The 15,154-nt window shown below is 41.3% G+C and overlaps 1 protein-coding gene across 1 annotated transcript; it reads left to right on the top strand.

Annotated features, from left to right (window-relative positions):
* Window positions 1-441: 441 nt before the first annotated feature.
* On the top strand, window positions 442-10,230 carry LOC139462122 (uncharacterized). The gene is made up of 6 exons (XM_071243628.1): window positions 442-530; window positions 5,530-5,641; window positions 7,148-7,263; window positions 9,113-9,198; window positions 9,549-9,725; window positions 10,121-10,230. Exons 1-6 carry the CDS (start codon window positions 442-444, stop codon window positions 10,228-10,230), a joined length of 690 nt encoding a protein of 229 aa, XP_071099729.1.
* The last annotated feature ends 4,924 nt before the right edge of the window (window positions 10,231-15,154 follow it).

Below are 15,154 nucleotides of genomic sequence, written 5' to 3'. Positions count from 1 at the left end.
TGTGATCATATCCTTTACTGGGGACCGTTGCCCATGATATCAATAACCGGTTTGTCTGGTCCAAACTTAATATCTACAGATCGCCGTCATATATCTGGTATATTGCCTAGTGCAGTATTAAACAAACAGCCGAATGTTGAACAATTACTTGGACTCTAAGTTTTAAGCTTGTTCCGCAGACGTATATCTGTATATCTCATCAATCAGAGTGCCCTCTTCCATATCGGACATTGGCGTGTACATTTCGGAAGAACACACGAAAGTTGTACCTGGAAACTCCACACAGGTAAATAGTCAAGCGTTCGCTCGTTTCCAGTGCTCACATTGATTCAATGTATAGCAAGCTCCCGACAGGGCCCGAAATCGATTCCTTCCATTGAAACTTTCGTCTGCACTCACGCGACTGACAAGTGGCGCAGGGGTGATCTTGATAAGCATGTTATGGAGTCGACAGGTGTCTATAGATATATGGCAGACTTTCCGTCAATCGACAGTTTCGGAACGGGTCTAGATCATTTGGTGCACGACAGGTAAGTGAGCGTCGGGTGGTGGGTATAGGGAGAAAACGGATTGCACGGGAGGAGCACAGAGCATAGCAATCATGAAAAGGCTCCACGTACCCATAAATAATTCGGGAACGACAGAGCATTGGGACGTCCCAATATACTAATATTTATCATACACTGTTTTGGAGGGGAAGGTGTGAGTGTCGCTGTGGATTTTACAAGATTGCGCGTTTGGGGATAGGTTGGACGCTCATGGCGCAGGTCTAGTTAGCCATGTATAAATATTAAACTAAACGACAGTCATGCATGGGTGAAAATGTCCGATTATTCAGTTTGGTTCATGGGATCGGGTTAGAGGAAGAATTAACCTGTTGAAAGGTCAATACTCAAGTACGTTCGGTGACAAAATCTACGCCATGGAACCAGGGCTGAACAATATTAAGCTGAGCCGTTTTAACAGTTGAGATGATCGACCACAGTGTTATCCAGGTTGCACGTGAGATTGATGGCCATGTGCGTTTTTGTAAATCGAGAATTATGAATGTCATTTTGTGAAGTGTTGCAAATAAATATTGTTTTACTAGTAGTTGTCCAAATTGGCAAATGTTGGTGGGAAGAAATCGGAGAAAAATTGATAATTCTGATTTGAAGTCAAACAGGATAATGCACATCCCTAACGATTAAGAACACCCCTGTTAGGCTTGACGTCAATAATTATATAGCTGATATGTAAGCACGTTTCATACAACTTAAATAGTAACTGTATGTAAAAATATATTCACTGTATAGCATGAAATTATTTGGCTATCTGTCTTTATGTCACCTTAAACTATCACATATCGTGTTGTCCTGATATTAATGCACGTGCGTACGCGTGCAAAGCCCTATTGATATTGAAAGGTTTCCCTTTAGGCATTTTCAAAAGTAATTACACTTTCTTAATCTTAACACCTAAAACAATAGCACAACCGGCATCAATGTGTTATATATGTTTAAATATTTAAACGGGTAGCATCGAGACGACCTACATACCGAAAATGTTATTGATTTTCTTGATCCACACGTCATTAAATATACAGACAGCTTACTTACCTAAGCTGGGGTGTGACGCCCCGTGTCAGCCTGGCCTAGGTGTCTATATAAACACGCAATTTAAAGGGGGACTATATGCTTTCTGCCCTGGTTGTCTATATAAACAGACGGATTGAAGGATTGAAATGCAAGTTGCCGAACCTGAAAATCATACTGGTTGTTGGGGACCTATATTTATATCTGGAATGATACACATCCTAACATGTGAATAAGCAGACATAGTCTTGAATGGCTTCAGTGAAACTTGCTTGGATTGACTATTTATCCAAGCCTAGCTAGCTTTAACGCGACGGAATGTGAAACTTCCCCAGAGGGCGCGGGCTGGTGGATATTTTAGAACGAATTTCCTGTGTTATGGTACTTTTGTCAGCGTAAATCGGCTTTAATACATGTTCATTCAATCATTGTAACCTGTACGTTAAGAGTGAGTGAGTATGGTTTTACGCCGCTTTTAGCAATACTCGAGCAATATCACGACAGGGGACACCAGAAATGGGCTTCACACATTGTACACTTGTCGGGAATCGAACCCGGGTCTTCAGCGTGACGAGCGAACGCTTTAACCACTGGGCTACCCGACCGCCCCTGTACGTTAAGACGTTTGAAACTTCATGCAGTGTTAGAGTAAAGCGAGCCAAAAGAGTCTACCAGGGCCCATACGTTTCACCTTTTAAAACATTAATATATGTTTGAGTTCAAGTCTCTCATCCGTTTTGAGGTTTCGCCATGTTTATAGTATATCCGACCCTTTCTAAAGCAAGACAACATGTCTATGAGTTTGTCTTCATTCAAATACACCAGTTTTGTATATTTTAATAAAATATCCCAAATATGTGTTTAGTGTGTTCTTTGTCATTCAAAGACGCCATTTGTATATTTTTAGATAAATAACCCGCAGTGGTTATTTTTTTGTCAATATATTCCGCGATTTATTTTATATACGCGAAGTTTTGTTTATGTGTTGTTTAACGCCGCACTCAGCAATATTCCAGCCATATGACGGCGGTCTGTTAATAATCGAGTCTGGACCAGACAATCCAGTGATTGACATCATGAACATCGATCCACGCAATTGGGATACGATGACATGCATCAACCAAGTCAGCGAGCCTGACCACCCGATCCCGTTAGTCGCCTCTTACGACGAGCATAGTCGCCTTTCATACAGCTGGAATATTGTTGAGTGCGGCGTTAAACAACATACCAACAACAACAACGGCAAGCATGGGTTGCTGAAGACCTATTCTACCCCGGATCTTCACAGGTCATATACACGAAGTACACATATGCTATAAACTATCCGTGTGAGAAATCACTGGGAGGTAGCATGTACCTCTGGCATACAGTACACCCTTCACCGAGACCCTAACAACGCGCCGTTGGTCTAATCCCACCCCGATCGAAGCACTGCTTTTTAATCTCCGTTGCCACATGCTTAAACTAATCGTTCGGGGCTTGCTATAATGCCCTCTATGTTCAAGCTCTTGCTGTATGGTTGAACCACAACTTAAGAACGCACTACAAAGAGATTATCGTGGGAATATAGGCCCTGAACCAGCTCCTTCACAAGTACGTAGAGGTTGTTCTCATAACGTATTACAGTGAAACTCCGGTACCCCTGAATCCCTGCTTACTGGTCAATTCCTGTTGGGATAAAGGAATCTAAAGAGATATAACAGTGTACATGTATGCTTCGTTAATCCGGAAACTTGCCAATACGGAACATTTCACCTGGAACGATACCGCCCGGATTAACAAGGTGTCACTTTACTTGGTACTCTTTCAATATATACTTTTCTGTGTTCGCAACTAGCTGTGTAAAATGTTTAATCTGTTACCTGCATATTATTGTTCATACCATGTATACAATACAATCGCGTTGTATTATCAACAGTCATTATTCTTTATAGTTCAAATCACTAGGGACGGTCGGGTAGCCTATTGGTCAAAGCGTTCGCTCGTCACGCCGAAGACCCGGGTTCGATTCCCGACATGGGTACATTATGTGAAGCCCATTTCTGGTGTTCCCCGCCGTGATATTGCTGGAATATTGCTAAAAGCGGCGTAAAACCATACTCACTCACTCAAATCACTATGTAGTATGAATAGACATGATTTAATGTGCAACTTGATATTGCTCAACCGCCAATTTTACAGCAAAAAGCGGCCATAAGTTGAATTGTTTGAGGTTACAACAATGCATTGTTACGTCAATGCCAAGCTCTATGAAACGAGTCACGTGCCATTACTATAACTGGTGCAACACAGACTTGAAGCTGCGTTTAAATTGTGAAACACTCAAAATATTAATTACATAACATTTCCCGACGGGGTCGAGTATATGTAATAATGTACAACTTATAATAATAGTCATATTAACAGTAAACCAGTCCTGTCATAGGTTGATATTAATATATTATATGGATCTCTTCCTATACATTTCCATACACTCGAATCTGTATTTTGCGTCAAATTCCAACGAAGGCATCAGTGATGTCTTTGATATTTACCCAAACAGATCAATGTAACTATTTCGAAACAACATGGAAGTTTGGGATGTGATTCAAGCTGTTAATCTAGATTAGTATATCAAACAAAATTTGTTCCTGTGTCGCTGGTTCCGTACGATACTCAAGTCGGAAACTGCGATTGTTATCTGACGTCACCAATTTCCCAAGCGTATCAAGTGGCGTATCTATGACGTCACGCGATTGTTGATCTTCGACTGCTCCTGCACAAGCATTTTCTCAAGGTACCACGGAATGAAATTTGTGTTCTCATTAGCTTAAAGGTCTGAACTAAAAGTTTGTTTTAAATGTGGGAGGAATATGTGAAATATGACGTATATAGTGACTGATCTTCGCTTGTATGTAGTACCTACATAAATCACAAGGGCACTGATCGAAATAACGGGGATACAGTGAAGTGCCTCAGAAGTAAAGTGAATATAGATTTGTTTCATATATTAAAAACTATTCTGATTGAAGTTCATCACATTTATAGCCGAAAAGCATGCCTGAGATAAGCAATAGTTGTCCCAATATATCACGGTATCTCGTCACTCTGGGGTTATTTAAAACAAATTCTTTCGGAAAGTTAAGATTTCATGACAATTTTGAACATACAATTTCTATGTTTACAAGTGATCATTCAGACTATGACTGTGTGTAAAATTAAAGCCTTTGGACACATATAAGGCACAAATCCCATCAAGTACCTGTTTCCTGATATTGTAACAAAAGACGTTAAAGTTAGAATGGAAGTAGTCCTTGACTCTCCAGTATCAATTTAAGCAATAGTGTAAAAGATCTGTGATATATCTGTCCATTATCCAGGGGTTGCCATTACATTAACACCTCTGGATGATGATGATGGATATTTAATGAGAGCTTCCGGTGTTGCCGATATCGAGAATCAGACTCTATTTCATTACTATTACGTAAAGGTAATATTTCATAGGTGGATCCAGAGGGTCCGGACCCCTAACCCACCCCCCACACAATTTTGAAACCCAAATGTGGAAGGTTGTGGGTAGTTAAATTATCTGGGAGAGGATTTGATATTTTGACCTCCCACCCCCCTTTTAAAAATTCTTGATCCGCCATTGTATTTATATACATGATGTAATAAAATGGAGTCCAGCTGTATGCACGGCAGCTTGTAAATTCATCGAGTCTGGACCAGGTAAACCAAATCTTGAGTGATGACCCACGAGCACGACGACAAGCAATCAGCCAAATCACAGATCCTGGCCACACGATCCACTTTAGTTACTCTTACAACCAGCCATGGGGTGCTGAGCTGCTGACCTATTTTAAGCTGGTGCCCATGAACCCGTATTTGACGCGTGACCACTACATCACTCGCCACTGGACCAACCTTCAGAATGTGACTACATAACTCCATCTCATGCCTATGCTTCATGTTTCAGGACCACGTACACTTCTATGAACGAGTGGAGAGACATGGTCCACGAGGGGGGCGTGGCACACCCGGTCGTCCCCCAAACCCTCACAGACGCCAGATGGAGTCATTTGAAAGATGTAAGAATGTTTTTGTTTGTTAATGGTGTTTCTGTCAATCTTAGATCTCATATGTTACGATGTCTTAAGTCATGCTACAGCTGTTCAATGGAGATGGGCTCGCCTAATGGCCGAAGATTTGGCGCATCACGCTGAAGACCAGCAGGGTTTAATTTCGCCACAGGGGTACATCATATGAAGCCCGTGATATGGTTTGAATATTGATAAAGCGGCGTAAACCCATCTTCTCGAGGCAAGGGAGTTCTGTTTTGGCTGGAATAACGAGTCTATGCATAGTCCAAGCAAAATCGCGTGACGAAATCTACACCCGGTTCGTAAACTGCCGTGCAGATTTCGGTCGATTGCAGGATTTGCAAAGACCTGTTTTATCATAATATAGATTTTGATTATCGATCAGATCGTCTCTACTTGGCACCGCCATTTTGTTTGAAGCAAATGTAAGTGATATGAGAGGTGGAATCTGATTGGTCAGTAAGAGGGACATAGAAGGGACATAACTCGTAATAGCCACTACTATCGAGTGCGCTACTATCGAGCCCAGAAATTCACTGGTTCGGCAAGGGTGGAAACTGAACTTTTAAAGTCAGTTAACTGCCTTGCCTCAGGTAGATGCGTAAACCCAACTCACTCACCCAATTTCCTTAGGACTGCCGAGTTTTGACTTGTGTTTGTTTTCTTAAATGTGGAATAGCATTCACTCGTCACATCAAAGACCGTTCGATTATTATATGGGTGCAAAGTGTTAAGATCCGGTATGGAATTGGTTTTCAGCAAACCATGCTTGTGTTAAAGGGGCGACTAACGGGATCGGGTGGTCATCCTCGCTGTCTTGGTTGATGCATCGTATCTCAACTGGGTAGACGATGCTCATGGTGTCCGTCTCTGGATTGCCTGGTTCAGACTCGATTAATTTTAGACGGCCATCCTATAACTGAAATATTTCTGAGTGCGGCGTTAAACAAAAAAAACAAAACAAAACAAACGAAGTGTTGAACAAAGTTTTGTGTCACAGCCTTATCATTCTGATTGAGGGATTTTGCTGGACATAAATGACAGAACATGTTAATGATATTATCAACTAATCTACTTTAATATCGTTACTAAACAAATCTATATATATATTATACAAGTCTGTGTCCGATATACATAACGAGAAGATTAACCGATTTAAATCTATGATGTATATCTAAATACGGGCAGCGGTCAGGTAGCCTAATGGTTAAAGCGTTCGCTCGTCACGCTGAAGACCCGGGTTCGATTCCCGACATGGGTACAATGTGTGAAGCCAATTTTTGGTATCCGCCGCCGTGATATTGCTGGAATATTGCCAAAAGCGGCGTTAAACCCAACTCACTCACTCACTCTAAATACGGGGTAAAACCACACCCACCCACTCATTATCATTCGACTGCTTTCTCGCTGCTTACACCATGTGCGTGAAATCAGTACATTGCGCTATCAATGAAACCCGGGATGACATAACCGAGTGTCCTCCTCCACACACAGATGGACTCAGAGAGACGCAAGAACATGGAGCAGAAGGCCCAATTGGAGTTCAGACGCGCCTACAGTGATCTCACCTCTAAGATAGCCTACATTCACCCTAACCCAGGTCTACCCAGGTGAGTACCTGAAAAGGGATTGTTGTCCAGTGTCTGGAGTGCTCTGTGCAGAATTGCGTCCCTTGGACACGCCAGAAACCTATGATTGCGCTCAAGAGCATCTAATTTTCTAAAATGTCTGGGTAAGCTTTCCCAAAACGTTCCAAGCGGGTCCTCGTAAAGTTGGTTTTGCTTGTAAAACACTTAAAATCAGCCCAGTTGCGCCTCAGACCGCTGGGGTTCCGCGGTCCCAGCAACCCGTGCTTGTCTTTGAGACGAATGAATAGATCAGGTGGTCAGGCTTAGTTACTTTGTTTATTGCATGTCGTCGTATCCCAATATTGTGTGGATCGATGCTCATAATGTCAGTCACAAGCTGGAATATTGCTGAGTGTGGTGTTAAACAACAAACAAACAGACGACATGATAATACGAATAATAATAACCGGCATTATTTTCTGACGATACGATGTTCTGATATGTCTAATGTGACTCATACCGTAGTTCCTTTTGTAGACGCCCCCGAAGACGATGTTCATTGTCTGTTTTCTGTAAAATTTAACTGATTGGCTTTATGGATAACAACTTCTGGTTTATTGCATATAGCGACGTTTCGATGTAGATTCTTACGCTGTTATCAAACTGGAGTGAATTTAGTGAATTTGGTTACTGGTTTATTAGTCCAGGTACTGTTAGAGCTTTAAATTCCGTAAAGATGTCGTTGCGAAAAAATAGACCTAGCTTTGTGTATTCTTGAAGGTGTCTTTTTTTAGACAAAAATTAACACAAGGTGGGCGATACGCACCTGTCGTAGGAGCTTACGATAGGCAATATGGCGGATAACAGACGACATGTTGAAGAAAGCGGCAGTATATGTGGCTACATGTATCATTTCTTATTACAAAACCGAGTGTTTTCAACTTACCATTTCAAAACTCGAACAACAGTTCTTGAATATAAAAGGGACAAAACCCTTTCCTTAATCTAAAAATAAGATCTGCTGAAACACGTCACAACCATCGCAACACCGAGTACATAACAAAATTTCTATACAAACGTACCGTTTTCATTTATTTCAGTTTAAAACACAACCCCAGACAATGATCCAATCTCATTAAAACCAGACCTTAGTTCTCTCTACCGCTAAACAAAGATCTGAAGACATCCCATTAGGGGTCACGTCAGAACGACCTTCATCCGACCAAGCGTCGCTTACCAGATTATGAAAGTGACAGTCGGAATGTGATTTCTAATCATGCAATCTCGAAAACTATAACATGGGTTATTCCGAACGATAGTTACGGGTTTAACGACCGAATCCTTACAATCTAGACCATCTATTAGCCATTCCAGAATGTTTTTTTGTTCAGGTTTCAAGTTTGTAATCGAGAATTTGTCAAACTATGTTTCGAAGCGTAGTCGCCAATTTGAAATTTGTGCCGTAAAGCACGAGAAGGCTGCCTACTGATTGGTCATTTCATTGGTCGGTCAAAGTTCGCTCAAGGTCGGTCTGACGTGACCCGTAATGGGATGACCTCAGATCTTTGTTTAGCGGTAGCGAGAACTAAGATCTTATTTTTATGAGATTGGCAATGATCGGGGCCTCATTTTGTCAATGGCAGTTCAGAGTGCATGTCAGAGACTTGTGTGAAAGAGACCTGGTTCCTTTCGTTCCAATATGGTTGTGTAGTTCAGTCGTCTATTAGAGAAAATACGTGTCTAACTGGAGACAAGCAGTTTGGAGGTCGGTCGTCTATTAGAAAAAATACGTGTATAACTGGAGACTAGCAGTTTGGAGGTCCGTCGTCTACTAGAAAAAATACCTGTGTAACTGGAGACTAGCACCCTTTGAAATCTGTGTTTGTTTCAGAACGAGACAAGGTCGTATTGGAGGAACATGGCGTCACATCAAAGAGGTCCTCGGTCATAGCGGCAACAGGACGGTGTTTGTGAATGGTTAGTGGCAGCAACACATTTTGTTATGTCTGACGGCATGGGTCATTGCTCATGCTATCAACCACTGGTTTGCACGGTATTTTTTAGAACAGAATAGAGATATAATACACTGGATAATCGAGGATGTAATATAACATGATTATTGCTGACAACATTCTACCATATGACTTTGGGCAAATAAGCTGATTGGTCAATCTGAAGTTTCAAATTAAAATAACCACCTCTGATTAAACAGATAATATAACGTTCGCACCACTCACATATTCCTGTTTTACCCTCTTCGCTCCTTTCCTTAGCTGTATAGGAAACCCATCTGCATCCATGAACTGTGATAGCCGTTTTGTTGACAGGTCTGGTGGGTGTGTACGACAGCGAGTTCAACAATTCCCTTCAGGCAGAGATTCCTCATCGACCACATCTCGCAAACCCTTGCTATGCCCCGCTCTCGCGAGATCTGGATAGCTACCACCAGCGGGACCTCAGTACAATGCAGAGATCAGGATACGTTCCGTCGTTCGGGCAAAATCGTAATTATATATATATACTCTACTCTACAACACTCTACAACACCTAGTTCTTCGGATTTTCTTGTTTAGTTGTTAAAGATGGGTATCATGTATATTTTTCGCCATTTCGTTAATTTCAAAACACTGACATATACATATACAAAAAAATAATCGGAATAACCTCAAGTCAACACTACGAAATCAGTTACAACGTTCAGCGCAAAAATGCAAACCACGCCCCACCCATTCTATTATCATCCAATCAGGAAACGGTTGTCTGCTAGTGGGCGAGGCCTATTTTTTCGGTTTATAGAAACATAAAACGCAGCAAAAATACCATGTGATAACTTGCAATTTATTTCTGTTAAATCAAATGGACAAACGATAAGTAATACGATTGATTTCCTGTTCTCCAGTGCCGAGTGTGCCGAGAGTGGGGATGGTATCCAGCTCAGACCCAGATGTGCTGAGGAAGATGAGCCTTCAGAGCCAGCACAAATACAAGGGAGTGTACAAATACAAATAATATCGTGGCACTTAGCGTTCATGAAATTGCTTGGTAACCAGGGGACCAATGTTATATTGATGTATGAAAATGAAAATGAAATGAGTTTTTATGATTTATCGAAATCGTATATGTTGAAATTATAAAGGTTTAGTGTTCATCGTAAATTATCATCTTCAGTTTAATTATATTGTTTCTTTACTTCCGAAAATTCATATTTGATAATATTGTATTTGGGAGTAAAATTACCTCTAAATTTGCAGTTTAGTTAGACCGGATATATATTTAGAGGTAGCCATCGAACATTACCCAAAGCCTGAAAACCTAAAGTAACACGTGACCTGAGTACGTCACAATGGAATAACCATTCAGCACAGGATACCTGTGGAATCCCTGCTATTGAAAACGTGAAAGAGTAAAAAGCGCGAAAATGTTAGCCTCCTTGATGCATATGTCTGTTGTGTAAAATCATTCCAAGCTGTGATAATTTTACCACTGATGAAAGTCTTTTAAGCAAATAAACTATTGTTAGTTGATGACGTATAATGTACATGTATTGAAATTTTACGAAGCAGTATTATTCTATGTATATCTTGAAACAGTATTGTTTTGTTTATACTTGTGTTTGTTCAAGGTGTATATACTATTTATATATTATGTTTGATTTGGGTAGGATAATTCGTGGTGATGTTTAATATTCACTGTCAGGTTCGTGTTTTCTGCGAGTATATTTGTGAAATAAACCCATGACAACCATACGACCCACTGTTTCTCTTTTTGTGTGCTCTGAAAGTCTGTCCCCATTTGGGGATTTGGGGTTAGAATAGTTTCCCAACAACCATGCCTGTCCAAAAGGATCGACGGTCAGGCTCAGTGACGTTAACTTTTAGTGACATGTGACCCAGTGAGTTGCGAGCTGTCATACCCCGAGGGCGTGGGACGTTGCTAATAAAATCAATCACTGGTTTGTCAGGACCACAATATAGGCCGCGGGCATATAAGCGGAATGTTGCTGAGTGGCGTTGAACAACAAACTATCAGTCAGTTAACGGTCAATTGCAATTCTCACCGTGGGATTCTGTCAGAATGTAGCCAGTACCCCATGCCAGTGACAAGCTCCATCGTGTAGTTACAATGCCTAAATTGGCCGTGTGTGCTATCGTACCACATTCTATCAGCTACTGGCACTGGTAAGATACTTGCGGGCCGGCGTGAAATTGCGTGAACATTGCAGACTGTGGCGTTTGATAGTCTCATGATGATCTGTCGGACAGACACGTACACGATGGGAACCCTTTTTGTACTGTTACGAGTTGATTCCCAAGTTGAAAGGCGATGGTTAACCCAGAAATAGCTACGTACATAACTAATGTGTGAATTTGAAAATAACCATTGACTAATAAACAAATTATGAAGAAAGACGTAGAATTATGTTTACAATAATAACAGGCAATACAATTGGTCAAATAAGGGCACTCACGGAGATCAAGAATTTGTCGCAATCGAATCTCTTGAGTGAGGCACGTGCTACTCGTATTGCCCTCATGTCGTTCTTATTTAGGCGGTCGGGTAGAGCGTTCGCTCGTCACGCCGAAGAAACGGGTTCGATTCCCGACCAATCTCATTAAAATCATATCTGTGTTCTCGCTACAGCTAAACAAAGATCTGAAGACATCCCATTAGGGGTCACGTCAGAACGACCTTTCATCCGAACAATCAGTGCGTCGATTACCAGATTATGAAAGTGACAGTCGGAATGTGATTTCTAATCATACAATCTCGAAAACTATAACATGGGGTATTCCGAACGATATTTACTGGTTTAACGACTAAATCCTTACAATCTAGACCATCTATTAGCCATTCCAGAATGTTTTTTTGTTCAGGTTTCAAATTTGTAATCGAGAATTTGTCAAAATATGTTTCGAAGCGTTGTCGCCAATTTTGAAATTTGTGCCGTAAAGCCTTCTGATTGGTCGAGAAAGCTGCCTTCTGATTGGCTAATATCGATTTCTTGTCAGTCATTTCATTGGTCGGTCAAAGTTCGCCCAAGGTCGGTCTGACGTAACCCGTAATGGGATGTCCTCAGATCTTTTTTTAGCGGTAGCGAGAACTAAGATCAGATTTTAATGAGATTGATTCCCGACGTAGGTACAATGTGTGAAGCCCATTTCTGGTGTTCCCCGCCGTGATATAGCTGGAATACTGCTAAATGCGGCGTAAAACCATACTCACTCACTCACGGTCTTACATAAGCACGGACAGCCTTCTAGAAACTGAACCTCGGGAAACGTTTCGAATAAATGTAGTCAGTTCCGGAATTGAATCGGCAAGCTCCTCGCAGCGGAGCTCTTTAACCCGGAAGGGTAACGAGTAAGCTGTCTCCACTGTTGGTTCCCGACGCAAACTTTAGACTCATTCAGATAGACTTGATCCCATTCTAAACAAACGGTTCTAGTCCACAACTTAGGGAGGTCACTCTATTTTATGAGATGTCGTGGTCATGTCACTTAATATAACCCTAGTCACAACAGATAACGACCTACCTTGAGTATTTGCTTTGCTGCCACTAACAATCATGGGAAACTTATAATAATACTGCCCCATAGCACCTGATGATTGAGTGAGGGAGTATCGTTTTAAGCCGGTTTTAGCAATATCCCAGCAATATCACGGCAGGGAACACCAGAAACTATCTGATGAACAAGTATGAGTTTGTTGTGGTACATCTTCCCGAGGAAAGAGCGTCCACTAGCCTTTGTATCCACCCATGCCACATCAAGACCACTTTCATGTGCTAAATATGACTGGACTATGGCACATATCGATAGTCCAATCAGAGAATGTTTCACAAAATCAACATCCACGACTGGTACACCTTGGTACAGTCTCATTAAAATCAGATCTTAGTTCTCGCTACCGCCAAACAAAGATCTGAGGACATCCCATTACGGGTCACGTCAGACCGACCTTGCACGAACTTTGACCGACAATGGTCAGAAGGCAGCTTTCTCGTGCTTTACGGCCCAAATTTCAAATTGAGGCTTCGAAACATATTTTGACAAATTCTCGATTACAAATTTGAAACCTGAACAAAAAATATTCTTGAATGGTCTAGATTGTAAGGATTCAGTCGTTAAACCCGTAACTATCGTTCGGAATACCCTATGTTAAAGTTTTCGAGATTGCATGATTAGCAATCACATTCCGACTGTCCATTTCATAATCTGGTAGGCGACGCACTGATTGGTGAAAGGTTGTTGACGTGACCCCTAATGGGATGTCTTCAGATCTTTGTTTAGTGGCGATAACTAAGGTCTGATTTTAATGAGATTGACCTTGGTATGAAAGTGATTTACCCGTGCCTTACTTTGTTGACACGAATGATATGCCTTAGTCATCTTCTTAACCCCAGGTGTGGTATGTTGTGTTCAAATCACTGTTGCGAGATCAATCATCTGAGTTTAGGGCAATTGGGTACCAAGTGGGTAAGTTGTTCGCACATCATGCAGAATGCTTTTGGATTCAATTCCCAAAATGGATACACTGTGTGAAGCTCTATCTTAGATGACTGGGTCACCTGTGCCCTCAAGGACAATGTAAGACAAGAGTCATCAGAAGATGACATATCCCGCAGTCTGGTGCAATTAGGAAAAGGAGAATGACTGTTTTTACCCTACTTTTGGTTCACTACCATTGGATACCTTCAGTTCAGTGAAGGAAAAAAATAATGGTTGTCCATATTTTTCAAAATCCCAAATCATCATAAGGCACCAGTCCACTAGACTGATCAATATGGCATGTTTCATCTAGAGATATTTAACTGTTTGAGAGTTCTGCTCCGGAAACAGAAATCAACTTGTTTGTATCATGAAAAATCATGAAAACAAAACAAAATAAAAAGAATAAATATTCCAAATCATAAGGCACCAGCTCCCAACTAGACTTATCTATATAGAAAGTTTCAACAAGAAACACTTAATGCATTTGGTGGTCTGCTCTGATGCTGATCGCTGTAACCCCCATGTTTCAAACAGCAATGTACAACCCTCCTTCAGTGAGTGAGTGAGTAGGGTTTTAACGCCGCTTTTAACATTATTCCAGTTATATCATGGAGTGTCAGCTTAGTGTGGGAGGAAAGCCCGAAGTTATGTAGGTCTCTGATGTTTACCACTTCGGTGAAACCCACGAGCATGGGTATGGTGCTGACAAACCTAGAAACATAATCGGGGCAAACCGGGATTCAAACCCACAATCATAGGTTCCTGCCGTTCCCAGGGCACGCAACTCTGCAGAGCAAATCACGGTGCCTTAGATGACTGGGCCACCCGTGTCCCCCACAACCCTCCTTCATATAAAGTTGGAACAAAAAACGACAGAAACATCAGGCAGATTTGATTCATTTATCTCTGGTTGTTCAACAAAATCTGTACAATTTAGAACACATTTACATACCGGTATTTAAACACAAATTACCTATCTGCAAATATTCAATATACAAAATATATTCAGTCTCTAACATCATAAAAATTCCTTAAAAGACATCCAACAGTCACAACAAGTACACAGTCACCCATCTACCTACTCACACCCTCCCTTAAAAATATCCCACCCCTCCCAAGCCCCATCACCACCCACATATTTTCATCTGCCTCCCTATTGGAACAAGGAAATAAAGGATAGGACATATGGGATTCATAAAACCATCCTTCTCCTTGGAACTAAACACACAAAGCAAACTTTAAGTGCTGATTATTTGAACTATGTTTAAGTTTGCTTGCACTCAGAAATACCCCTGCTTATTGACAGCAGCTTGAAAATAATCCAGTCTGGACCAGACAATCCAGTGACTGACATGAGCATCTATCCACAATTGGGATACGATGACATGCATCTACCCATCTGATTTTGTCGCCTCTTTCAAGCATGGGTTGAAGGGGACCTG

This window comes from Haliotis cracherodii, unplaced genomic scaffold (assembly GCF_022045235.1).
Source record: "Haliotis cracherodii isolate W230 unplaced genomic scaffold, xgHalCrac1.p SCAF_15, whole genome shotgun sequence".
NCBI lineage: Eukaryota > Metazoa > Mollusca > Gastropoda > Lepetellida > Haliotidae > Haliotis > Haliotis cracherodii.
This window is presented reverse-complemented; position numbering and strand designations above follow the sequence as displayed.